The following is a 25109-nucleotide window of genomic DNA, read 5'->3' as shown; positions in this document are numbered from 1 at the left end:
CATTGTACAATTTTCTAAAAAAGGCAGGACTAATATGTGCATAAAAAGAATGACTGCATTTTTCTAGATAGATTTTCTGTATTTTTGTATAATTCAATACATATCGCAGATAGATCCGTTTTTAACAATATTGTGCAGCCCTAAATGGAACAATCACATCTTAAAGGAAGAATGTGTGACTTTTTGATCCAGTAGATGTCGCCCTTAAGCTCCAGCATGAAACCAAAACAAACTGCTGTTTGGCCACACCTCCTCCATACTTAAGCCTCCGCTCTCCTCCAGAGACACACCTCCAACCCCTCTCCCCTCGAGCTTCTCACTCATTATAGACAGTCATGACTCAGAGACACATTTACACAGGATAGACTTGATTTCTGCTGTATTTATATTTTTTTTAAGATTTATTTTTGGGCTTTTTGTGCCTTTAATGGATAGAGAGGACAGTGGATAGAGTCGGAAACCAGGGAGAGAAAGTGGGGAATGACATGCGGGAAAGAAGCCACAGGCGGGAAGCGAACCCGGGCCGCCCGCTTGAGACGACAGCCTCCATACATGCACTAACCACTGCGCCACCAGCGCCCCTGTATTTATTTTTGAATAGTTGCTTTAAAAATTGAGCTTCCCTTTTAATTTTGTTCTAATGAGTCTTTAATGACGTCCTGTCAGATGTAACGCACTTTAAACTGCCACGTTGTCAAATATGCGATTCAAATAAATGAGTCTTTCCTTAAAGGCTTTATATGCGATTTTTTGATCCAGCAGATGTCGCCCTTGAGCACCAGCATGAAACCAAAACAACTTACACTGCATTGTTGTGTTACCATGCTAATGCTAGCGATCTTTATTATGCTCGTATCTTCACACTGTATGTAAATTTACCTGAAATGAGCGTGATCTAGAAACACAGTTAATCAGTGAGTACAGTATGTTATTCTTCTTTTCTCTAGTCCCTCAATTAAACAGCTTTTATACACGAGGCGAGGAGTCCGCCGGCCGTCCTGGCGATGTAAACAAAGTGAAGATAGGACTCGGAAAACTCTGAAAGCATCACAGACAGTGGGACTCGGGTGTTACACCCATTGTAGACAGTCATGACTCACAGAGTTATTTTCAGAGGATATACTTGATTTATATTACATTTAAGTGTGAAAAATCACATATAACGCTTTTAAAGAATGTTAGAATTTCTCGACCCAATAGGATTTGAGTTCTGAAGTTTTCAGAGATAATTCAACAAGTCATATCCATGCTGCCTCTCTTCGGCAGTAAGCGACTCTTACTGATGCTGGTAATGAATGCTGTGTTGACTAACGAGGCGGCTGCAGTGGTGCTCCGTGTACTTTAATGGCAGTCATGCAGGGTACTCAGATCTGCGTCTGCGGCCCACTGTGCTGGAGTCAGCAGAGGTCACAGGAACATGTGGCAGTGATGGTGACATGAAAAGCTTCACAGTATGGTCTGGCTCTCTGCCTTCCTCGTGGCCGCTCGGCTGTGTGTTTTTGTGTGGCGGGGATTTATGCGTCAACAGATGTCTGCTCTGCTGGAAGCTGGACTCTGCAAAACCACAAAACCCTTCCACCAACTACTCTTTCCTGGACTTAAGCCCCTCTCACACATGCACTCACTCCTCTAAATTACCCAACAACATGCATATTTAACCAATATCTAAGTTTTGTATTATATTTGTTCCTAACATGATCCTTATGAAGCTGTTCTGAATTGTTTGCACCAGAGTTCTTACATTGATGAATGCCATGCCCTCACAACCTGCTCATGCATGTTCCTAATTAGCATTGAAAAACGCCCCTTGAATGCCCATATATGGGCACGAGATGCAGGGCTGTGTGCACACACAAGAAGGCACATAGGATTAAAAAAGAAGAAGCAAAGCGACGTCAAGAATGAGTTAAATATTTAAAAAGATGCACACTGGACTCCAAGGAAGAAATACTTTTAGTTGTTCCAAAATGGAGGAAAGAAAAACACAATTAGGCTGATTTATATTTTATTTAGTAGCATCAGTAGTGGATTTAAAATATAAACTACAAACTAAATTTGGATAACATCACTCGTAGTACAATCATGCCGTGCAGGAAGTCTTTTTAAGCCGCTCTGGTAGTGACTTGTCAATCATAAAATTGTTCTCCCCCTAAAGCAGACGTCGCTCTTTTGGTTTATTTTGCTTCATATCAGACCAGAATCTATCACCTGAACATCCTGTTGTGTTGTGGGACACTTTCAAATTATGGATTGAGACCATGAATTCTTGAGGATAATGGCTGATGAGGTGTAACATAGTTTGTCGTTCACAAGAACGTCTTGTGTGATAATAAAAAACGGTTGTACTCAGTCGTTACTGATTCAGGCTAAATGGAAACATACGTCTTCTCTTTCTCTTTGTTGCTTTTTCAGAGCTGTTCCCATGAAACTGTTACCTCTACCATGGATCAAACATTCATTTTTTCACAGCGCTAGGCCTCGTGGGACACGTTAAAATGTGCTGTTGCACTTTTGTGCCGCCTTGGAAGTTGTGAGAAATGACTTTTAACACATCTGTTGAATCATCGAAACCAAGCAAAAAAAAAAAAAAAAAAAAAAAAGCTAAATAATACAAGGCCTCCAAATTCTCACTATCGTATATAGTTTCTTTTTGATTGATTCTAAAAGGGAATTTTTAAATGTTGACTCACTTAATTTTCATTCTTCCAGCAACACCCACTGCCCGAAAATTTGACCTAGAAAAATTGATCACTGAGGTTGCTTTAGTCAATATACAGTAGCCACTGTTATACACGGTGTCTAGATTTGAGAACCAGTAAGTCATCTCTGTCTGACTTTGCGACTGTGCCTGAAAAAAAACGCAAGTTTTACAAATACATGTCAGCAACTCACAGGCTGAGATTTGGCAGAGACGGGGTCACTAACGGCAGGACAGTATTTCCCATCATTCACTTGGAAGAAATTTACAGCTACAACTTTTGACTAGGTAATATATCTAGTTTATTCGGTAAGGAATTTCAAAGCTGGATTATGGGTGATGATATGACTATGCCAACCTTGATTGATAATTATATCAGAATTGGTTAAATAAAAGAGGACAGAAAGTTGGAATTTTTTAAGCAAGAATTTTGATAAATTCAAGTATTGTTGCACAAATTAAAGTCTTAAATTACCACATTAGCTTCAACAAAGTCTAGGATTAATTGTTTTTTTCATATACCCTTTTATTTCAATTTTGTTCATCTTGAGTTAAATTTAAATTTGTTAAATTCTGTTTCCCAAAACGATACCCTGTGTTTTGCTTTGTCTCCTGTTTCACTCAGAAGCGGTTTCCCAGTTTTTTATCAGAGCTGTATAGATTCACGTCATCTGCATATAAAACCAATTTTATCAGCTTAGACACTCAACATACATCGTTAAAAAACAGTGTGAGCAGTTTGGGGCCTAGTACAGATCCTTGCGGAACCTCACAAGTTTACCACAATAAATGAGATATCTACAATTCTAAAATGTATTTATGAGAAGCTTAAATCCAAAGCGACATCAGAGAGTAAGAACAACACAAGCGAGGATCTAGAGAGGAGGAAACAACCACAGGAAGTGCAAACTAACAGCTTTAAGACAGATCAGACACACAGGTGATGACAGGAAGTGACCAGAGGCAGAGGACAACGTCTACAGCTATTTTTGAGAGTTCTAATCATTATCGTCATTATCAAACAAAACCATCATCATTATCGTCATCAATAATATCAGTAAGTGCGTAGGATATCACATTATTTTTAAATATTTTTATCTTTCATCGATAGAACTTTTTTTTTTTTTTAAGATTTATTTTTGGGCTTTATCGGAGAGATAGGACAGTGGATTGAGTCAGAAATCAGAGAGAGAGTGGGGAATGACGATGGCAAGGATTCACAGGTCAGATTCAAACCTGGGCCGCCCACTTGGAAGACTACAGCCTCTTACATGGGCACTAACCACTGCGCCACCAGCGCCCCATCGATAGAACTTTTTAACCACGTTGGTCCCATTGAGATTAAGAACCTCTTTTCCAAGGGAGACCTGGCCGACAGCCAGCTCTACTATGAGTATGCTGAGCCTCTCCAGTTTCTTTAGAAGTCTGAAAAAGTCTGTAAATACCACAACTGTAGACCAAATTGTCTATTGCTGATATTTCTTCCACCCACTCTTACCACTGAAAATTAATTCAATGACATGACACCAGATTGTGCAAGTGGTTGATTATCACGGTTTGCTTTCCTTTACTTTAGTACGAAGGTGACTCATCCTATTATCAAACTAAGTTCAGCAGAATCAAGATATGTTTCACACCTTAAAAAACTCATCTACCTGATCATTAAAGTTTCGATGATGAAATAAAGGATTTAAAATGTTAGAATGACAAAAAAAAATACAAATGTAAATGAAGCAGTTTTTTGTGTGTTTCCATGATTCATTTATTTAAATAAGACACTTTGAAAACCACCTAATGCGTGACAGCATACATGCCGGACTCAAATCAATCAATCTGTGTTTGTATAGACACAGCGAGTCAAAGACCTTACTCTTTGTTATCTTACAATGACCCAAAGTTAATCCATCATGAGCATTAAGCGACATTTATCAAAGTTACAGGGCAAGAAAAAACGTCCTTGGGCTAAACCAGACTCATGACTAACATGGGATAGAGGGAGCTGCATGTTGTTCACTAGTACATCACTGGCATGGCTAAAAACACACAGATGCATGTACAAGAACATTAACACCAGGGACTTCAAATAAAACAGAAACAGTTAAATTTCTCAGTTGCAACACTTGATATGTTCTGTTTGGTTTATTCCATCACAAAAGGGAGTTTCAATATTTTGCAAATCATCAAATTCTGTTCTAATTTACATTTTACTCAACGTCTCGATGAATCAATGAAACCAAAACAAACTGCTTTTAGCAACACCTCCGTCATACTTCATCCACCACATCCGCTCTCCTCCACTTCCAACCCGCCTCCCCTTGCATTCACACGAAGGAGTTAGCAGTGGAAAAAAGGTTGTCCTTTGCTCGAGCTGCCATTGCCTGTGGCCTGCGTTGTTGTGTTAACAGGCTAATGTTAGCACTCTTTAGTTAGCACGTAGCTTCACATTGCATGTAATTGAAACCAAAGCGCAAATGTAAAAGGCACGTCATTGAAGAAATATGACATTTTCTTTCAAATAATAGCACACACGTCCCTTAACAATCTTTGTTTACCCTTTGAGTTTAAACCTGCCTTCTGTGTGCATCTTTTCATTTAATTTCATTCATCGTGTTGCCGTTCTTATTCTTGCAAAACATCTCACACAGAGAAAATAGAACAGCACAAAAATATCGCAAAACAGCCCGATGAAGTCCGGAAGGCAACACTGTTTCCTAATAAGGTTAATACTGATGGCGCTCTAACAGGACACAGATTTCCACGCAGGTTGAGATGACCTTTTGAAAACACAAAAAATAACCTCAGAGCAAGTTGTTTACATTGTTAGAATGTCAGGCAGCATATAACTGGGCTTCCCCCCTCGCTCACTGCTGTTAATGCTTCCTCCAAAACATGTGCTAGTGTACCATTTGAGGTTGTTGATGCTGAAGATGAATTCTAGAAGACGGGTTTACAAGCAACAACCATTCTGAGGCCAGGAAATAATAGTTTGAAACAAAAACAAGATGTTCATTGCTGAAAAACAGTTTCTCTGCAGAAAGATTCGAAAGGAGAATTTAATTGGAGCTCCGAGCGTGAAGAGTCACTGTTTTTTAGTTTTCTTTGTGAATTTGTCTTCCTTAAAACGTTCTTTAAAAAGAAGAATACATTCAGAAACCAAAAGCAGAGCTAGAAAATGAGACAATAAGACAAAAAGAAATCGAGTAAAGCACTTGAAAAAGACGTCACACACGGAGTCTGCTTACAGAGACTTTAATAGAAAACAGGATATGAAGTTTCTACAGGAGTACATAAGTTCTTACATTGGTCACATAATAATGATTATTATCTCTTGAAATAAAACCGAGGTCCTCGTATTGGATGGTTTCAAGTTGTTTAAAGTTGCAGATTGCGTCATACAAAGAAATACATGAATAACTCCTTTTTTTAAATGTCAAAGGTTTGAATGTTTCTCTGCCAGTTTGTCCGACTCAAACTTTAGACCACTATCAACAAAATTCATTGCTTTCTAAAAGATGGAGCAGCTTCTTTTTCAGGAGCATGACGGCTTCTTTTCTGTTCCTGTCAGATATTCAGAAACAGTTTGAGTTTTGAAGGGTAGTGTTGTTGTCATGACAACACTGACCGAGACCAAGACATACCCGAGACCAGAGTGCTCCGAGACCAAGACCAAGACCACAAATATCTCTGAAAAATCATTATCTTGTGTGCAGGAGGCGTGTCACTCACAAATTAGACCGTAACACCGGGAAGGTTGAGGCCGTAACCGCAGGATAAAAATCAAATTATGAATGACAGAGGCGTTTCCCTTCTAACCACAGTAATGACGTGGAACAATAGCCGATCAGTGGTGGTCTTAACCGGTCCTGATTAAAAATCTGGAGTCCGCCCAGTCTGAGACCGAGAAACAACTTTTTAAAGAATTTTATGGCAATTAAAAAACTGTTGGGGCACCAGTAGCCTACTGGTTAGTGCGTGTGCCCCATGTAAGGAGACTGTAGTCCTCCAGGCTGGCGGTTCAAATCTAACCTGTGGTTCCTTTCCCGCATTTAATTTCCCTCTTTCTCTCTCTCTCTCTCCCTGATTTCTGACTCTATCCACTGTTCTATCTGTAAAATAAACCTTTAAAAAAACAGCAACCAGAAATGACCCGATATACTTTGCTAAGGACTTTTATTTTTGTTGCCGTGGTGTCGATTTTTACTAGCATCATATATCGAAGTTTAAAACTCTGCAAACGTGACAACTATGAATTGTAACATCTGCATAAGAGTTGCCTAACTAACAACGTTTAAGTCAGTTAAAAGAAAAAAATGTTATTTACTGAACGTGCCGTCATTCATCTCGTCAGTGGTTGTGATTTTGCTCCTGTTGATTTTAACTTCTCTAACTGCAGTCGGGTCTCTGTGTGCTCTGTAAATGGTCAACTTTGAGATCGCAAATGTCCCAAGATGCCGTCATAACTCGCTCTTATATCCTCTTTTATTCTCTCTCCTCAAGACAGAGGCAGAAAAAACGAAGAGACAATTAAACTAAAAAGGTTGCAAATGAAATAAGATCAATTTCAGCTGGACTAAAGTTCAACACGACTTCGTTAGTAGACCTGAGCTAATAGGGCTTCTAACTGGGTGCTAGATGACCTTTAAAATAATGAGTGTAAGTAAAGAGTAAGTTCATCCAAAAACAGGGTTTATACATTTAACTGTCGGGAGGAAAATCTGCAATCTGAAGCGAGCAAAGTTTCACCGGGTTCACATTTTTGACGGGAGTAATTCTTCAAACCATTTAAATGTGGTTCTATATTTTAACCACAGATGCTTTACAGATATTGAAAGAGCTGACGGAAAACCTTATTTTAAAATTCTGCTTAAAGGACTTTCGCTATAAAATCAAAAAGAAAAAAAAGGTTTGTCTCGGGTACGATTCAACCTCTTGTGAAAATCATCATTTCTGAATGTGCTGAGTAAGAACTCGCTACAAACGTTTGTAAGGGAAGAAGTGATTCATTTGACACCTCGACTACTTCTATTTTTTTCAATTTTCACTCTGAATCACGTTCCCTGAGAGTTGGTGATCTCCCAGAACTTCTAAGCAGAATAAATACCTCAGGCATAATGTGGGATCAAAGCCTTTCTCACATTGTTGATATTTCCCACGAGAACGCAGACAAATGAAGTTCCTCTGCAGGTTTCCAGCACACATCAGCGTCGACTCATAAAAACGTAATCAAATCACCTGCGGAGTTCAGAGTGAATTCATTAATGAGCAGGAACATAACGGCCGCGGTCATGGTCGACCTTCTGCAGCGTGTTCAGATTTTATGGCACTAAAGGAGACCCGACATTCAGCTCGACGCGAGGGGAAATCATTTGGTAAAATCTAAATAAATAATAAAAAATGGCTGGATCCCATTTTCTTCTTGATGCACTGTGTATAAACATGGACGCAGTCTCAGCGACGTCACCCTTTGGTTTTCTGGCGCAGACTTTTGAAGTCCCTTCGTCGGCGGTCGCCATTTTGGAAATGCTGCCTAAAAATTGACTTTCTATCAGCCTTGAATCCAGATCAAAGAGCTGGAGCTGAGACGAGCCGTGAAGGGCATTTTCAGATAAGACGCAGTGTGCGCTGAGCTCACCAAGGAGTAGGGCGCAGAGCAGAAGGGGAGCGCACACGAGTAGCGCACGTTGCTAGGCGACCGCAACGATAGTCGGGGGAAATATCGACTTTCTGGACGTGCGGTATGTTTTGTATCTGTCGAAAATTCGGTAGAGAGCTCCGACCTTTCTTCTGCTGAGGAGGAGGAGATGAGCAGCGAAGAAGAAGGGGCGTGTCTTCATGAAATCCTCAGGGCGGTTGCGGCTTCAAGAACACAACCAACATTTCTGATGCCCAAGTTGAACATTTTTTAACTTCAGAGCATCGAGCCAGAATAGCAAGTGGGACTTTGCGCTCAGCTCAGCCCGGCACGCCCCATTTTTGGAGGCTGTGGTCCTCGTCGCAGCAGCCGTGGGTTTGAATCCTCGACCCTTTGCTGCATGTTGTCCCCCGCTCTGTCTACTCCCGTCATTACTCTCTTCAGCTGTCCTATCCAGCAGAGCTCATATACATAACCCATGCTATAATTATTTTCCATATTGATTGTTTTTTTCTTTTAAGTCTTGAAGTCATAAATTCACTTGTTCTTTGTCGGTCTCTGTGCTGAAACAACAACAACAACGTCCCCTCTGAGATTAAATATCAACACGTTTAATTTCAAACATGTAAAATAACAGAAATGAACCTACTACCAGCGGACAGAAAAAAAAGAAATAAATACAAACAATCAAAAATATTATACAAGTTACAAACACTGACATGTCAGAAGAGGAGCGGGGGAAACTTTAATAATTTATTTTTTTCAATCTTTTTTATCCTTGTTTAATCTGAAAGTAAAATCTAATTGTTTAAACCTTTAAATTTTAAAGCCAAAACCATTTAATTTAAGTATACCTAAACTGGCTCACACACACACACACACACACACACCCCCTAACACACTCATCCTGATACAGATTATTTTAGAAACCTTCTGCTGTTTTTTAGCCGCTGACTTGGCAGCTCATGCAGAAATCTCTGACGTTATCAGTCTCACTTTGAATCACCTTATCTCAGCTTAACTTCAACTTGTCTCTTAATATTTCTCAATGTCCTCTTTAGTTTTTATTAGTGTTGAAGTCAAGACCTCACTAACCAAGACCAGGACATACCCGAGACCAGAGTGCTCCAAGACCAAGACCAAGACATTTAGGGATCCAGACCAAGACCTTAAATATCTCTGAAAAATCATTATCATGTGTTTAGGGGGCGTGTCACTCACTTAGAACGTAACATCGGTAAGGTTGCGTCCATAACCGGGCGATAAAAATCAGATTATGAATGAATTAAAGTCATTTTTTAGAAAGAGGTGTTTTCCTTCTAATTACAGTAATGACTTTGAAACATAGCCTATCAGAGGTGGTCTTGATTTAAAATCCAGAGTCCGCCCAGTCTGAGACCGAGACAAGACTGAGTCAAAATGCTTTCGATTCTGAGACGAGACCGAGTCAAAATGCTTTCGATTCTGAGACGAGATCTTCAAAAAGTCGAGACCAAGACCGACCTCGAGTACTACAACACAAGTTTTTAGAGCATAGTTTGGATCTTAACTGGTGTGTAGTTTACTTAATACTTTCTAGTTAAGAGTTGTACCTTTTGTCTTTATCTGTTCTTCTTCTTCTTCTTCTTTTCTTCTAACTGCTGCAACCCTTGAATCCCCCTCTGGGGATCAATAAAGGATTCTTTTATCTGAAGTTTTCTCTTCCCCGATAAATGAAGTGTCATCGACAGAACAGTGAAATGAGAACTGAATATCTGTTGTCTGACGCAGAACTAGTCGTCATGTTTTCTTCATGTCGCCAACAGATCCTTTCTTGTGTCCCTCCACGTTTTGAAAAGTTATTTTATAAAGTACACAGACATGTTTGTTGAAGGTCTTTGATTTCAGATGAGGTGTACTTTAGTCACAACTCAGCAGGTAGATGTGTGATGATGTTACTCATCCTGAACTGTACAAAGACAGCTTGTTTTGTTTTTTTCCGCTCAGGTATATCAAATTAACTTTCCTCTTATTGAACATATTTTTTTTTAAGGTTTCCAGAGTGTCTTTATTGGAAAGTGCAGAAGTTTGCATTACACTTCTTCTTGTGTTTTGATTTGCTGAGGACAGAAACGATTCCTTTCCTCCTCCGTCTTCCAGTGACGGTATAAATACAGAGCGGAGCTTTAAAGCACATCTTCTTCTTCCTCTTCTGTCAGCAGGTGAGTTTAACCTCTGATTTACTGTCCGTGCTTACACATCAAGTACCCTTAAATGTCACCTAAAGAGGATTTTAAAACAGTCAATAAATCAGACATAACTACAACTTAAATCCAGACTTATCGTAATACTTCTTTATTTCATTCTTTATTACACCTTTGGTTGTTTGTGTAAACTCTTTCTCATGTTTCCTACCTGTACAAATTCAGACTTCTTGACACCCCACACAGTCTGCCTGTCATCCTTTTTCTTAAAGGTTGCCAAAAACCCATATTTCCTGTGGAATAGAAAAGGCGCTCCCTCGAAGAACGACGAGTAGAGAAGACAGCAGCAAGCGGGAGGTTCTGCACAGAGGAGACACGGTGAGCACAACTCTTATTCCTTTATGCCAAAATATGAACAAATACTCAAACAAGGATCATCACAGATTGAAGGATTTTGTGCATGGTTACAAGCTGGCTTGAGTAAATTGTTAGGAACTTAGTCCGAGCGGCCGTACGGTCGGTGCATGTTCAAATAAATCAAATGACGGCACGCAGCAGCAGCAGGCGTGAAGGCTTTCAGAGTTAAAAGACTTGGCTCCTGTTTGGCTGAAGGAACCAAAATGGTTTTTTTTCATAACTGATTCAGGAACTTGATGATAGAAGATTTTATACAAATCTGTGCTTCTCAAACGTTTCTCCAAAACGATCACTTCGATCTTCTTCTGATCTAAAAAACTGACCAGACTCAATCGGACACTCGTACTCAGGAAGGTCAAAGCGAAGTAGAAGCATTTTTGTTCAATCTATCTTCTCAAATATCTTTTGAGGATCTCTTAAATAAATACGAGAACATTCAGACATATTTTGTGGTCTCGCTCGATGGCAGTGAATTCAGGAAACCGTAAAAAAAAAAGGACGTCACTTCTTCAGATTATATGAAAACACTCACAGAAACTGTCCTCTGTCTGAGTTTGATTGAACAATAAAGAGCAAACTAGGATCATATTTGATACGTCTAAAATATGTTTTGGTGAACTTTAGTCCTGTGGAAATTGTCGTTTTTGTACGTTTGGATCTTATTTAATTTGCGACCTTTTTAGTTTAATTGTCTCTTCGTTTTTTCTGCCTCTGTCTGGAGGCAAGAGAGAATTAGGGAGGATATAAGAGCGAGTTATGACGGCATCTTGGGACATTTGCAAACTCAAAGTTGGCCATTTACAGAGCACAGAGACCCGCCTGCAGTAAGAGAAGCTAAAATCAACAGGAGCAAAATCACAACTACTGACGAGATGAACGACGGCACGTTTGGTAAAGAACAATTTTTCTTTTAACCAATTTAAAACTTACTAGTTAGGCGCCTCTTAGGTATTGTTATGCAGATGACACAAATTAATGTGGTCACAAATTTCAAACTTTGACATGATACCAGTTAAAATCAGGCAATATTGATACCTGTTTTGATACCATGGCAACAAAAATAGAAGTCGTAGGCTGCAGATAGCGCGGGATATCTTGTTTCCAATGATCAAAAACGTCAGAAAAACCCCTGCACACTAGATTGCATAGAAATATGGAGTTTGCATGCATTTATGATGTATTCATTCCTCTCATACACACCTGTGTTATGAAATAGATTTAATTTTTAAAATGTCCAGTACTTTATGATACCATCGATCAATGTTACAATTCACTTAGCAGACGCTTTTGTCCAAAGCGACGTACATCAGAGAGTAAGTACAACACTAATCCAGTCATACACCGCCACCGAAGCAGCGGGAGCAATGCGGGGGTAAGTGTCTTGCCCAAGGTCTTTCGGTTGAAAGACGATGACTCTACCAACTGAGCCACAGCCGCCCGATTATTCAAAACAAATTGAGATGATATTGATTTAAAACACATAGTATCGAACATTTTGACAACTTTTACATATACATTTTATCTGGATGTGGATCTAAGGAGTATCCAGCAGATCTGTAGGTTTTCTAAATATGAAGAATAATTGCTGCACAGCTGTGGATCTAAAGGCCTCTTGAATGGGTAGTGTGGTGCTTTGCACGGCAGCCTCTCCCCTCAGTTCATGTACGAGTGGGTAAATTGTGTGAATGTGACATTTAGCGTAAAGCGTTTTGAGTGGTTGGAGGACAAGAAAGTAACCTTCAAAGTGGAGTCTATAATAATCTATAATTAACGATATTAAAACAATTTAAATACCACAAGACAAACCTGTCTTTGGTTGAAATTGTCTGATCAGGGGTTTGCAGGATGTCCTGATTTTAAGTGTTAGAAACCAAAATTTAGTGAAAGCTCTAGAAGACTGTGGACTGTCTTCTTCTGTCTAAAATCCATTTAAGAATTGAGGCAACCTCTTAATTATTGTCCCATAAAAGTTTATTCTTTTCATAGTCTATGTACTAATGCCATTATAAATAAACTAAGTTGTCCTTACCAGGCCCTTGAAAGTCAGAATAGTAGATTTTAAAAAAAATTAAATGTCCAGGACATTCATGTAAAAATCTATCTGTGCAGGGTGCTGTTTTGTACGTATCTTTGGAAAAATGCAGTGATTGAGGGCAAAGGTTTTAAAAAGGAACAACAGCCAGGCATCACCGGCGGTTTTGCACGTTTCACACCTCATGAACGTTTTCTAAAAAGCTGCAGCCATCTTCTCTGCAGAAATCAGGAAATGGGTCTGCAGCGGTGAAACGCAGTTGTTGTTGTGAGGCATAAACAATGTGAAGAGATCCCTGAGATCACTTCAAACATATCCTAGAACAGGTTTGTGTTCTATTTTTTTGTTGTTTCATGTAACTTGTTCAGTATTATCCACTTCTCCTGGTTGAAAGTATTTCTTAAAAGCCATTAGTTGTACATCAGCTGGTTTAAAACGAAGATAAACGGTTACATTTAAAAGCATTGCTTGATCCATGTCTACCTCAAAATTGAAGTTAAAAGAGGAAAACTGTTCATCCATAAATAAGTTAAACGTGTCTCAGGGCTATTTGTAACAACCAAATTATATCTGACACAAATCCAATTTAAAAAATCAAACGTGCAGAATTAGCAAAGTTTTGATAAAGTCGTATGCAGATGATGTGATGTCTTATTTATACGATATCCAAAAAGCTACACAAGTGGATAAAGGTTACAAAAAGGTAGTAGAAGGAGAAGTTAATCTCAACAACAATTGAATTGATTTTAATTTAAGTTGGTTCACACGTTGATTTTCCTCTTTAAAGATCAACTCCATCGACTTCGTCAATCATCCAACATTTAATCAAATGACGACATCAAGTCAACATTTTTATTTCTTTAAATAAAACAGCATCAGAGTCAGCTGTATGTTGTGTTTTTAATTAACTAGTTAATGTTTACATGCTAGCAACATTTTACACTTTATGACTATCATGTATCAGCAGCTCTTTCATTTGAAGCAGTTAGACTTATAAAATGAAGCTTACTGCAATAGTTGAATGCACTTATTGGTCGCTGCCTTTAATTAAAATAAAATAATCTAAGTAAATTTAATCTCGAGTTAACAACACTGGCTTTCCCATGATAATAAGTTAATTCATGTAACTTGTGTAGTTTTTTAGGATCTGTCTTTTACCTGTGATGTGATTTGATTGTGATGTGAGGATTTCTGAGCTTCTAACTCAAGATTAATTTCTTTGCAGACAGAAAATGAAGTGTAATCTTATCTTTTCTTTTTTCTCAAGATGTTTAGCTTTGCTTAAATATGTCCTCTGACCAGGCCTCAGGCCATAAGTGTTTAAATCGGCTCTCAAAGGTCACATTTAGAGCAAGCCAGGCTGCCATCAAATCATCACCCTGCATGAAGGTTAACCGGAGCATTACATCGTCTCACTGGTGCTTGAAGCAGCTCTTTCATTGTTTGCATGTACGGTTGTCAAAATGTTCCAGACTTGAATTTAATTGAATTTGTACCAAGTATTTTATAATGATACGGAAACTGCACCTGTAGGAGACGAATTAAGCCATCAAAAAGTGCACCAAAGACTTTTGTGCAATGTAGACCGTGCATGAGGTTTACTGCTCATTTTTTATAATTAACAACAAGAAATTACCCATACAGGCCATATTCCATATTCCATATTTGTTGCTGTGTGATCAGAAAAGGTATCGATATCATATGACTTTTGCTAATTCAATTCAAGTTTAAAAATAGTGGTATTGTGACAACCTCAAAGTCTCAAAACCTGCTTCTTTTATCGGCTAGAAATGTGCTGTGGTGGCAGGGGGTTTTCAGAAGTTGTTGGAAGATCCAAGAAGACGCCTTTTTTAACCTTAACTACATATTTGACAACAGCGTCTAGATATCCATTATTTACAGTGTTGTGAAAGTTTCATTTCCACAAGGGTTATTGGAGGTTTTTGTGAAAGTATCAGCCTTAAAGCAAATGTGCACACTGACTCCTCGAGGTTCAGTTTCTCAGGATGTGGCTAACGACTTGAGCCTTTTTGTCTCCTGAAAATGTTTGAAAGTCCCAGCTAAACTCATTTTAAACACTTTTTAACATTTTTCTCTTTATCGGATAAGACAGCTTAAGAGAAACAGGAAGTGTTGGGAGGATAGAGAGAGCAGGGGGGGGGGGATAACATGTTTGAGATACATTTCTTCTGAAAATATTGGAATTGCTGGTTTCTCGAAAGAAATACCAACACGTGGAGTATGAGTCAGGGAACCTTTAACATGCTGCACACTGGCTCATACTGCTCCTTAAATACAGAAAACCATCCCTCAGTATTGATACATCAAAGAACAGTCCCAAAAAAATGTATCAATACCCCGAGCAATATCAATTCTTAAACCTCTGGTAAAGGTGGTAAGACACCCGTTGATAGGTTGTAAAGAGGACAATTTAGGAACTTGAATGAAAAGCCAGTTTCAGCTGAACTACTCCTCTTGCAAAGGACGGAGGTCGGATTTAAACCCACGGCCGCTGCGACGAGGACTTTAGTCTCTGCATCGCTAGGCTACCAGCGCCCCTTCAAGCTCTGTCTTATATGTTCATATAATCCTGTGAACGTAACAAACAAAAAAAAAATCCATATGCAGATTTGCCAAATTCAAATTTCCAGCTTCGCACGCACATCTGCCCACATGAGAATTTTTTTTGTTCACCATCCTGCAGCCCTGCACATCTACAGAAACCTCCAGAGTCAATATTAACAGATCAAAAAGAAAAGATTAACTTCCTCCGAGCTCATGTGTTTTAACCTGCTGGTTAATGAACCGTAAATTAAGCAGATGTGATGCACCAATAAATCAAGCCTCCTCCTCCACATTCATTTCAGTGTATGAGTGTGATTGGGAAGTGTGATTGTAGATATGGGAGTGTGTGAGTAATACACACTCACTGATCGTAGTACCACAATGATGCATCTGCGACTTTCCACACTTGTTATGTGGCCGATTATGATATCTAAACAGGAAATTCTCCTTTAACCTTTTTGTGGCCGACAGGTTGACTCACAGGAAAACCGACCAAATATCAGGCATCGCATCGGATTGCTGAGAGTGTGATGTGACTAAAGCTCTCCTTCACTTTGAGGCTCTTGAAGGGCTTCTTCACAGGGGGTTAGGGAAAGCCAGAATGAGAAGCCACGCTCTCACTTTTATTCTGAATTCCTGTCCGTGGGTGTGTGCACTTTGCATAGAACACATTGTGTTGGCTGTTTTGGTTTATTGTGTAGATGCACGCTTCCCTACAGCCTCAAAGAAATCTCTGATGTGGCATTGAGATAACGCTGAGAAGAGGCCTATTCTCACACTTTGGATTATACCTTATTTACATGAAGCTCTCTGTAGAGAGAGCCGAGAATGCATCGTCTTCAATATGGTGGAAGACGAAGCGATGACATGAGAACAAAAATTAATGGAAAAATGACCTCAAGAAACTGATTAAATAACCAAAACACGAGGAGGAGTAACAGAAGTCGAAGTCTGCAGAAGCTCCTGTATTCCTTCGGACCCCGAGGGGAGACATAGATCTTTTTTTTTTTTTCTTTAAATGCACGTGTGATTTATCAATTTGCATGGGCGTTTGAGTAACTTGCATGTTCGTCTTTTTTAAAAAGCGTGCAGGAGTAAGTCATTTGCATGTGCGTTTTATTCATATTTCTGGCCCCCGGTTTCATAACCACATGAAGTGAAGAATACATTGTCCCGGTTCTGATCCGGCGTTCCTGTGTTAAATGGTTATTTGCCTGCCGATCACTTTTCAATCACGCATCATCTGAGTATTTTTTCCTTCAGAACGTCTGCTTTTTCTCTTCGTGTAAAACGTTTCAGATGACTCATCCTGCACTCAGGGGCGTTCACTTATTTTTACGACCAATTAAAGAGCTTAGTCTAGTATTTACGCTCTTCCGCCATGACTTTAAATTCTACCTGTTACCGCACGGCGCGCTGGCCTGGAGCTACGAGCTACGAGCTAGTATGAATACCAACAAATATGAACGTATATTTTTCTTTCATGGCTGCACATTTTAAAGGAAAATGATTAGATCATAATGGATGTTTATTGGCTTTTGCACAGGTACAGGACAGTGCAGGTATAATTCTTACAGTGAGCTTAGACGCTTTCTGGCCTGCGGCATCTCAGGTTGTAGCCCGTGAAGAAGAAGCATCACTATGAGGAATCTGTGTGAGCGTGAGTTTGGTGTTCAGTGAAGAACTGTTCCAGGAATCCAGGCGGCATCTTTTGACAAACACGAGTTAGTCCCGGTGGTTTCAGGTGGCATCTCACCGTGCCGCCAAAAAGAAGTGGAGCAGCTTCGTCTCCCACTCATTCTGGAGACTTCTGTGGTGATGCTATCTGTGTGTGTGTGTGTGTGTGTGTGTGTGTGTGTGTGTGTGTGTGTGTGTGTGTGTGTGTGTGTGTGTGTGTGTGTGTGTGTGTGTGTGTGTGTGTGTGTGTGTGTGTGACAGACAGAGAGTCTGTGCTGCAGGTGCAGGTGAAGATCTGCAGGAAACATCTTGAACCACTGAAGACTTTAATGTGTGAGCAGATGGATGCTGATTGGCTGCTTGTGCATTATTTTCAGATAAACAAAGCTCTGATCTCGTGTTTTAACTTTGGACAGAGACGTGCGGATATAACGTCAGATTTTGACTTTAGACTATATTTATTTTAATCGCAGTATTTCTGCACTTGTGTCTCTAAAGGTGTTAGAATAGATGATGCACACACACACACACACACACACACACACACACACACACCTTTGTCTGCCATTGTTACTGTATGTGGTTTATTAATGTTTTACATATTTGTTTACATATACTTTTCTGCACCTTGGGTTTTTTTATTTTTTAGGTGGTGGGGGGGATGTTTTAACATTTTTTGAGTGGAGCTCCTGGAGTTTTCTGCCTCTTCCTGCACTGAATTTTCTCTATTTTCTTATCAGTGTGAACGTATTTATATAAATGTTACCGTGCAAAGAAATCCATGAATAAAATAATAAATCAAAGAAAACACAAATTTAAAAAGCTCAACGGTAACGTCTCACCTGTACTCTCTGCCCAAGTAGAAAAGTAAAAACAACAACGCAGAGCTGAGGAGACCACGCTAACCAAGACCAAGACATACCCGAGGTCACAGTGCTCAGAGACCGAGGGGTCCGCCCAGTCTGAGACTGAGACGAGTCCGAGACCTTGAGACCAAGACCGATTTTGAGTTCTACAACACTTGCATTTTTTGAAAATCCCGGTTTAACTATCTCAGGCGCACAAATCAAGTGTACAAATGAGGTAAAGAATGAACAGCACGAGTTAGTCCCTCATCCACTCGGGTTGTTATTTGCTGCTGCTGGGAAATCAGAAGAAAATAACTTAGAAATATCAAAATCTAAAAAAATAAAAAAGAAGCGTGTTTTCTCATGATAACGGGGTAAAAAAATAATGATAGGATGGTCACTGTGATGGTCGGACAACGACTATCGGCTACCTCGTTAGGTGTACCAAACGAAAAAGTGTCTGCCCGTGGAAGCGAGAAATAAAAGTGTGTTTCTTCTCCTTCCAGTAAATAAAAAAGTTTTGTGATTAAAGCGTAAAAGTCTCTCCTGTTCCAACAGAGATGCCAGAGACGTCCGGTGAGCGTTTGAGATGTGGACCAAATCAAAGCCCTCCTAAGACGCCCCCTCGACCACGGAGCGGGGAACTGACTCTGCCCACCTCAGGAAGTCAGGTATTCAACAAACACATCAAAGAAGGGCCCTCGTTCACAAAAGGTGCTGAAGTACGCACAACATTAGAGCACAGATAAAAATCAACAAGGAGTGGTCGATCTCACAAAATAAAAGCTGACATGTAAAGTCATAAAAGTTCATGTTATCCGTGTGTTTTCCTCTCAGAGCTGCGGCGTCATGGAGGGTGTCCGGCTGAAGCAGCAGAGACCGTCAGTCCTGCGTCAACTTTCCCAAACGGCTTCCAGACGACAACACGGTACTCACACACTTTGGTTTTCTTTATCTCCACATCAGCAACATCATTTTATTTCATGATGTGTTGACATTGTTGCACACGCGTCATCCTGTATTTTCTCGAGCTGCAGAAACGATGTTGAACCTTGTAGTGCCCTCGTGGTTGTAGCGTGCGTTGGTGCACAGATTTACAACAACTAAAAGATCTGCATCAAAACTCTCCTACTCCAGTTCCTTCAGGAAACATTGCGGCGGTCTCTGTTTGCAAAGAAGAGGCGGCTACAGGACATCTCTCCCGCTCCTCCTCCCCTCATGTGGGCTCCTCCCCCGCACAGGGTCATCACTTCTTCTTGTGGAAGAGAGAGGGCGCTACACAGGGCGCCAAGCAGAGCGCCACTGAGACCAGGCGTCAAGACGGGTGAGAAAGTCACAAAAATAGCAGGATGATATTTAATTAATACTGATGAAGCAATCTGCATGCATAACATAACAGCAGAGTGACTCGGGCATGATCTACCTGGTTGAAAAATCACAAATAAGGCTTTTTTACAAGTTTGTATCTGTTACTGCACTGTTAATGCACAAATTTCGCACACGGGGGATCAATAAATGTTTATCTTTACTTTTTCCAGATTAATATGACCCCCTTTCTGTTCCTTGCAGCATCTCTGAAGCGACCAGCGCTCTGTTTGTGAGTGGATTCTGCCGCTGGCCCGGCTGTGACGCTGTTACAGAAGATTTTCACGGTTTCCTGAAGTAAGTAAGATTCCTGAAGATGAAAAATCATGGAATTAGTTTATGAGCTAAAAGTCTCACTTCTGAGTCATTTCATCGAGTTACTTTTGCAGAGCAAATAGAGCCGCAACACCAAATCATTCCTGACACAACACAAGAGAACAGAATATGTTATTGCATTTATCCTGAAATGACTGAAAAGCTGGAGCCAAATACCTCAGAGGAGTAACTGTTGGACTTTCCTACAAAGATTTATCACAATTAAGGATTGACGCTTGCATCCAGGTGACTCACTTGAGGACATGACAGGATTAAAACCAAAATAAAACAGGATGCACGGGCATGCAGAAGTCATTTCACGTTTCATCATGACTTTACTGAGACAAGCCCAGAATCAACCCACAGCTCCGACAAAAGATCGACTCTATTTAAAGATTTTAAAGGAAGAATGTGCGACTTTTTGATCCAGTAAATCTCGCCCCTTGAGCTCCAGCATGAAACCAAAACAAACTGGCCTGTTTGGCCACACCTCCTCCATACTGAAGCCTCCACTCTCCTCCAGAGACACACCTACAACCCCTCTCTACTCGTGTTCATGAAGGAGTTATGAAATGGAAAGCACCATAATTAAACACCAGTTAGCACAAGCAGGGGACATCATTGTCCTTTGCTCGAGCTACATTTGCCTGTGTCCTGCATTGTTGTGTTGGCATGCTAATGTTAGCGCTCTTTAGTTAGCTTGTAGCTTCACACTGCATGTAAATTAACACAGAATGATCGTGATCTAAAAACTCTTACTAACATTCAAATAATCAATGAGTATGTTCTTCTTCTTCTCTCCAGTCCTTGACTAAAACAGCTTTTATAAAAAAGGGGAGGAGCCGGCCGTCCCGTCCATGTAAACACGGCTCTGACAACAACACAGCCAGCGGGACTCGAGCTTCTCCCTCATTGTAGACAGTCATGACTCAGAGAAACATTTACACAGGAGAGACTGGATATTTATGATTTAAATATCGCAGATTCTTCCTTTAACTTTGGAATATATAAGTTGTGCATCAGTTCAAATAAAGCCCAGAGCCAAACAATCTACAGAAGGCTCCTGTACCTGTTTACACTTTGACAGTAAATAAATGAATAATCTGACGTTTGTTGCTCTCTGTTGTCTTTCAAGGCATCTTAGCTCTGAACACGGTCCCAGTGACAGAAGCATCGCTCAGTGGAAAGTCCAGCGGGATATGGTTCAGGGCATGGAGAGTCAGGTGGGTCTGCTTCAACAGCATGAACGCTGCAGTGAAGAAACGTAGTTACTCATATCATAACATATCATCCTATCATATCCTATAGTGCATATAGTAACATATATCATAGTAGAACTTCTCTTTGTTGTATCTTATTGGAATGTATCCTATTGCATCGTAACATATTGTATCGTATCGTGAGTGACCTCGTGATTCACACCTCTGATCTTGAAGTCTATGATTTGAGTCCATTTCATGTAAACTCAGTAACTGTCTGTTTTTTCTTGCAGCTCCTCCTGGAAAAACAGAAACTGATCGCGATGCAGCTCCACCTGCACCTCTCTGAAAACAAATACAATGATCAGGTATGATGTCACTTTTTTTTTTCTCATTAACAGACTATCTTCATGTGGCTGGTGCCTTCTGATCTCTGTGACCGATTACAAATCTCATCTTTCATCACGGAGATCCTCAGATCCATCGATCAGTTGCTTTTAAATCTTGAATTCTCTGTACAGTTTCCTCTTTTACTATTTATGTCCACCTCTGTCATTGCATGCAGAATGTGTCTTCTGATTGGCCGTACAGCCTTCCTCTGTACCTGCCCCGGCCTCTGGTGACGGATGGAGACGCAGTGCAGCAATGGGCCATTAAACACCTGGAGGAGTTGTCCCAGCACGGAAACAGAGCTGCTGCGTCTGCACACTTTCTGCCCGGTAACACACACACTCAATGACAGATCATTCTCAGCCAAGAAGCAGAACTGGATACATTAAAAATATTACTTAAGAGAAATTCTCTTAAAATATTCCCTTAAAGGAGCAGTATGTAACTCTGACACTTCGTGTTTAAAATGGGTACTGCAGTCTAAATTCTAAACATTGTAGAGAGCTGTCTCCACCGCCCCCCTCTAGAGTCGATGCTCAAACAGGTCACCATGTGGTGGACCCTGAAGCTTCAGTGTTTATCCAGCTCTGCATGGGTCTGTAAACCTTTCTGTGTTCTAACCTCTCTCCATTTTTCAAAAGCATCTCCAACATTGATCCTAGTTTGAGCACGTTTCTGCTCGTGGAGCTTATTAGAAACATGCAGAGGCTTTTTAGGTCGGGTACAATCACTTCTATCTGAACCACTTCTCTTGCCCGCTTCCATCACTGCAACACCTGTTGGTTTGACCTGATAACTGCTCTCATATCTGGCAAACCGAGGGGCGTCCAAAACGCCTGTGTGTGTGGGGGGGTCGCCTTAAAACCGCCTACCTTCTCTGGTCCAAACAAATCCAGAGCATTCAGGACCAGAATCTAAAGTTAGAAGGAGGACATACTGGCTGCTGCATTGTTGTCAGAGAAGCCAGCACTTCAACATAGCATGTTTCCTTAATGTCTGATCATACAGTAAGGTCACTAGATATCTTACAGATTGCTCCTTTAAATACACATTTCTTTCCGCTATAAATGTTGTGATTTCTGAAATGCTGGTTTACACTTTAGTTCTCACATGCTCTGATTATGTCGCTGCATCGGTTCAGTTCCCATATAACCCCGATCAGTCGTGATGACGACGACATGATTTAATGACTTGTCGTTGTTCATGTTACAGATTTGGTCCCCAGGATCGAATGTTACAAATACAACAACATCCGGCCTCCATACACCTATGCCTACTTGATACGATGGGTGAGTTTTCACAAAGGAGGTGAATGTGAGATGCTGACTCTCATGTGAAGTTGTTTTCTGTGATTGATGAGTAATCACCATCTCTGGTTTCACTACAGAGAAGACTTCTCAGGATCGTTGTTGAGCTGATTACTAGAAATGCTCGTTTCTACATCCTTAAAATATTCAGAAACATGATTCTCAATTTACCCGGAAAATGTTGAGTCAGCTTTTTTCGTTCGCTGCGATAAATCCAGTTTTTAACCAGAAAATGTTCTGAAGTTTGAACTTCAACTCACTTACTTAAAACAAAAAATGGCACAATAGACATTCCTGGATTTTAATTATGAAGGTTTTGCATTTACAAACTTCTTTGTCACATCAGTGTGTTTGTCCTCACTGTTTTTGCAGTCCATCCACGAGTCTCCGGACAAACAGCGCACTCTGAATGAGATCTACAACTGGTTCACCACCATGTTCTTCTACTTCAGACACAACACTGCAACCTGGAAGGTTTGAAACTCTCACACTGGACAATCACTCATACAAAAGTTGTATCCGTCACGCGTTTCAACCCGTAATACGAGTTTTAAATCATCTTAGTTATTCATTAAAAACAAGGTCTGCAGTGATTTCCTTACAGCACAGTCGCATTGGGATCATAGTTATTTTCTGTGTCACTTCAGTTTCTCTTCTCTTGCACATATTCGCAGGCTGAGAGCCAATCAGACTGATTTCTCTCCCCGACTGGTCGCCACCAATTCTACATGTTGAATCAGTCAAATAGACTCAACAAATGCTCCCTTCCAAGCTCCGCCCCTTGCCTTTCGACTAAACACATCCCCCCCACCCCTCCCTTCCCACCTTGGAAGTCTTTACTCCAGAGTATATTTACAGAGGGTGTCAATTTTGGTGTTTGGCGAACTAACAGTGATCCTTTTCTACCCAGAATGCAGTGCGTCACAACCTCAGCCTGCACAAGTGTTTTGTGCGAGTGGAGGGAGGGAAGGGAGCTGTGTGGACGGTGGATGAAACGGAGTACCAGAGGAGGAAAGGACAGAAGTATCACAGGTACAAACAGGACTGACAGGAACCTGAGTCTCTGTAGTCCAGCTACAGTGTGGACTCAAGTGGCTTCGGTAGCTTATTCAGTGTGTATATGTGTGTGTGTGTTTTCAGGGACTGTCCTGTGAAGTGGTTCAAGTCCTACTCTCATTACTGTCCAGACGACGCATGAAGACCAGCAGATGGCAGAACTGAGCTCCATCAATCCGGCAGCAGGAGACACCAGGAAGTGCTTCATAGCAGCGTCTCAACCTTTTCTCTCTTCAGAGCCCACGAGTGATTGATAAAAAAACAGCTTAGAAAATTAAACTGAACTCTATGCATTGTGGGTAAGGCACCTCGAGCAGTATATTGATATTCAGCTTACAGTGAGACACTTTGGTTTTCAAGTTACCCTGAACTTCCACCAGATACGCGTGCATTGCATGTCAGCTCCGCTCGCCTTTGTCCATCATCAGCAACAGGCGGCGTTCTCAGAGCGCAGCGCCGCGGGACAGCTGGGGCGCCGAGACAAAGTAGTTCCCACAACAGGGGAACCCTAATAAAACCCTAATTAACACAACAACAAACACACATACAGTCATTGTTCTGAACCGTCATAATGGAGTGTTTTATTCTGAAAATAAACCAGATGTTTTTAATGTTGTTTTTGATGTTTGACTTCCTGTCAAGCTCAGGCGGCTCTGCTATATATTGAGCCACGACATCCGGCAAAAATAGAAGTCTTGCATATCTGCTGCAGAGGACTCCGGACTGACGGAGCACACAAAGTTATCACTCCTAACCACATGGAGTCATAACTGAAGCCTGTGTGTCGCTGCATATCAGGAGGTGTGAACAGCACATAAAGGCCGTGTCAGCCGTTAGTTTGATCGCTATACTGTTTGAAACCTGAAGTTTAGCATTTTCTCTGTTGCCATCTTGTTTTTTTTGTTGTCATAAGTGACCATATATTGGGCTTCAGAGGAGAGAGAGTTAGGCTGGCTGCACACTAGACGATTGTAAGGCTCCGTTTTGGTGTGTCTCTTTAAATGCAATGACCCCCCCTGAGTTTTCCCTGTAGACATCACTCCTTCGCTAGCGAGAATAAAAATGGCGGACCTGCGCAAATGTTTTGTTCTAAGCTGGAGTGGATTCCATGGGTGGAGATACCAGGGGAGGGGAGGGGATTTTTTTTTTTTTCAGAATCCCACTGTGACATCACAAGGAGAGCACATTTGAAACAGAGCATTTTTCTCTGTGTTGTAAGACTTATGCAGACCACAAACAAAGGACTGGATGGGTTTATTTCACAGTTTGTGGGTCAGTAGACACTCAGGTTACCCAAATATATGTTCAAAAACACTGTAGAAGTGGATTTATCAGAATATGTACCCTTTAAGTCACAGTGTTTGTTTTCATAAAATAAACAGATTTGTCTGTGTTTTGCTGCCAGCCTGATTTAAAACCGTGTGT

At 40.7% G+C, this 25109-nt stretch overlaps 1 protein-coding gene across 5 annotated transcripts; it reads left to right on the top strand.

Annotated features, from left to right (window-relative positions):
- Positions 1 to 9772: 9772 nt before the first annotated feature.
- Positions 9773 to 25077, top strand: foxp3b (forkhead box P3b). Of its 5 annotated transcripts, none has more exons than XM_029276699.2 (14): positions 9773 to 9882; positions 10363 to 10531; positions 10786 to 10891; positions 18611 to 18723; positions 18890 to 18980; positions 19190 to 19376; positions 19622 to 19714; positions 20868 to 20955; positions 21225 to 21299; positions 21497 to 21650; positions 22534 to 22610; positions 23001 to 23102; positions 23539 to 23660; positions 23769 to 25077. In XM_029276699.2, exons 4-14 carry the CDS (start codon positions 18613 to 18615, stop codon positions 23824 to 23826), a joined length of 1158 nt encoding a protein of 385 aa, XP_029132532.1. In that variant the 5' UTR covers positions 9773 to 9882; positions 10363 to 10531; positions 10786 to 10891; positions 18611 to 18612; the 3' UTR covers positions 23827 to 25077. The 5 variants fall into 5 exon arrangements, with proteins under 5 accessions (XP_029132532.1, XP_020485976.1, XP_020485978.1 ...); XM_020630320.3 differs by having other exon boundaries at positions 9775 to 9882; positions 10440 to 10531; XM_020630322.3 differs by lacking the exons at positions 9773 to 9882; positions 10363 to 10531 and having other exon boundaries at positions 10542 to 10891.
- Positions 25078 to 25109: the final 32 nt, after the last annotated feature.

The sequence above is a fragment of the Labrus bergylta genome, chromosome 12, assembly GCF_963930695.1.
Source record: "Labrus bergylta chromosome 12, fLabBer1.1, whole genome shotgun sequence".
NCBI classification, from domain to species: domain Eukaryota; kingdom Metazoa; phylum Chordata; class Actinopteri; order Labriformes; family Labridae; genus Labrus; species Labrus bergylta.
The sequence above is the reverse complement of the archived record's forward strand: the minus strand, read 5'-3'. Positions and strand labels throughout refer to the sequence as shown.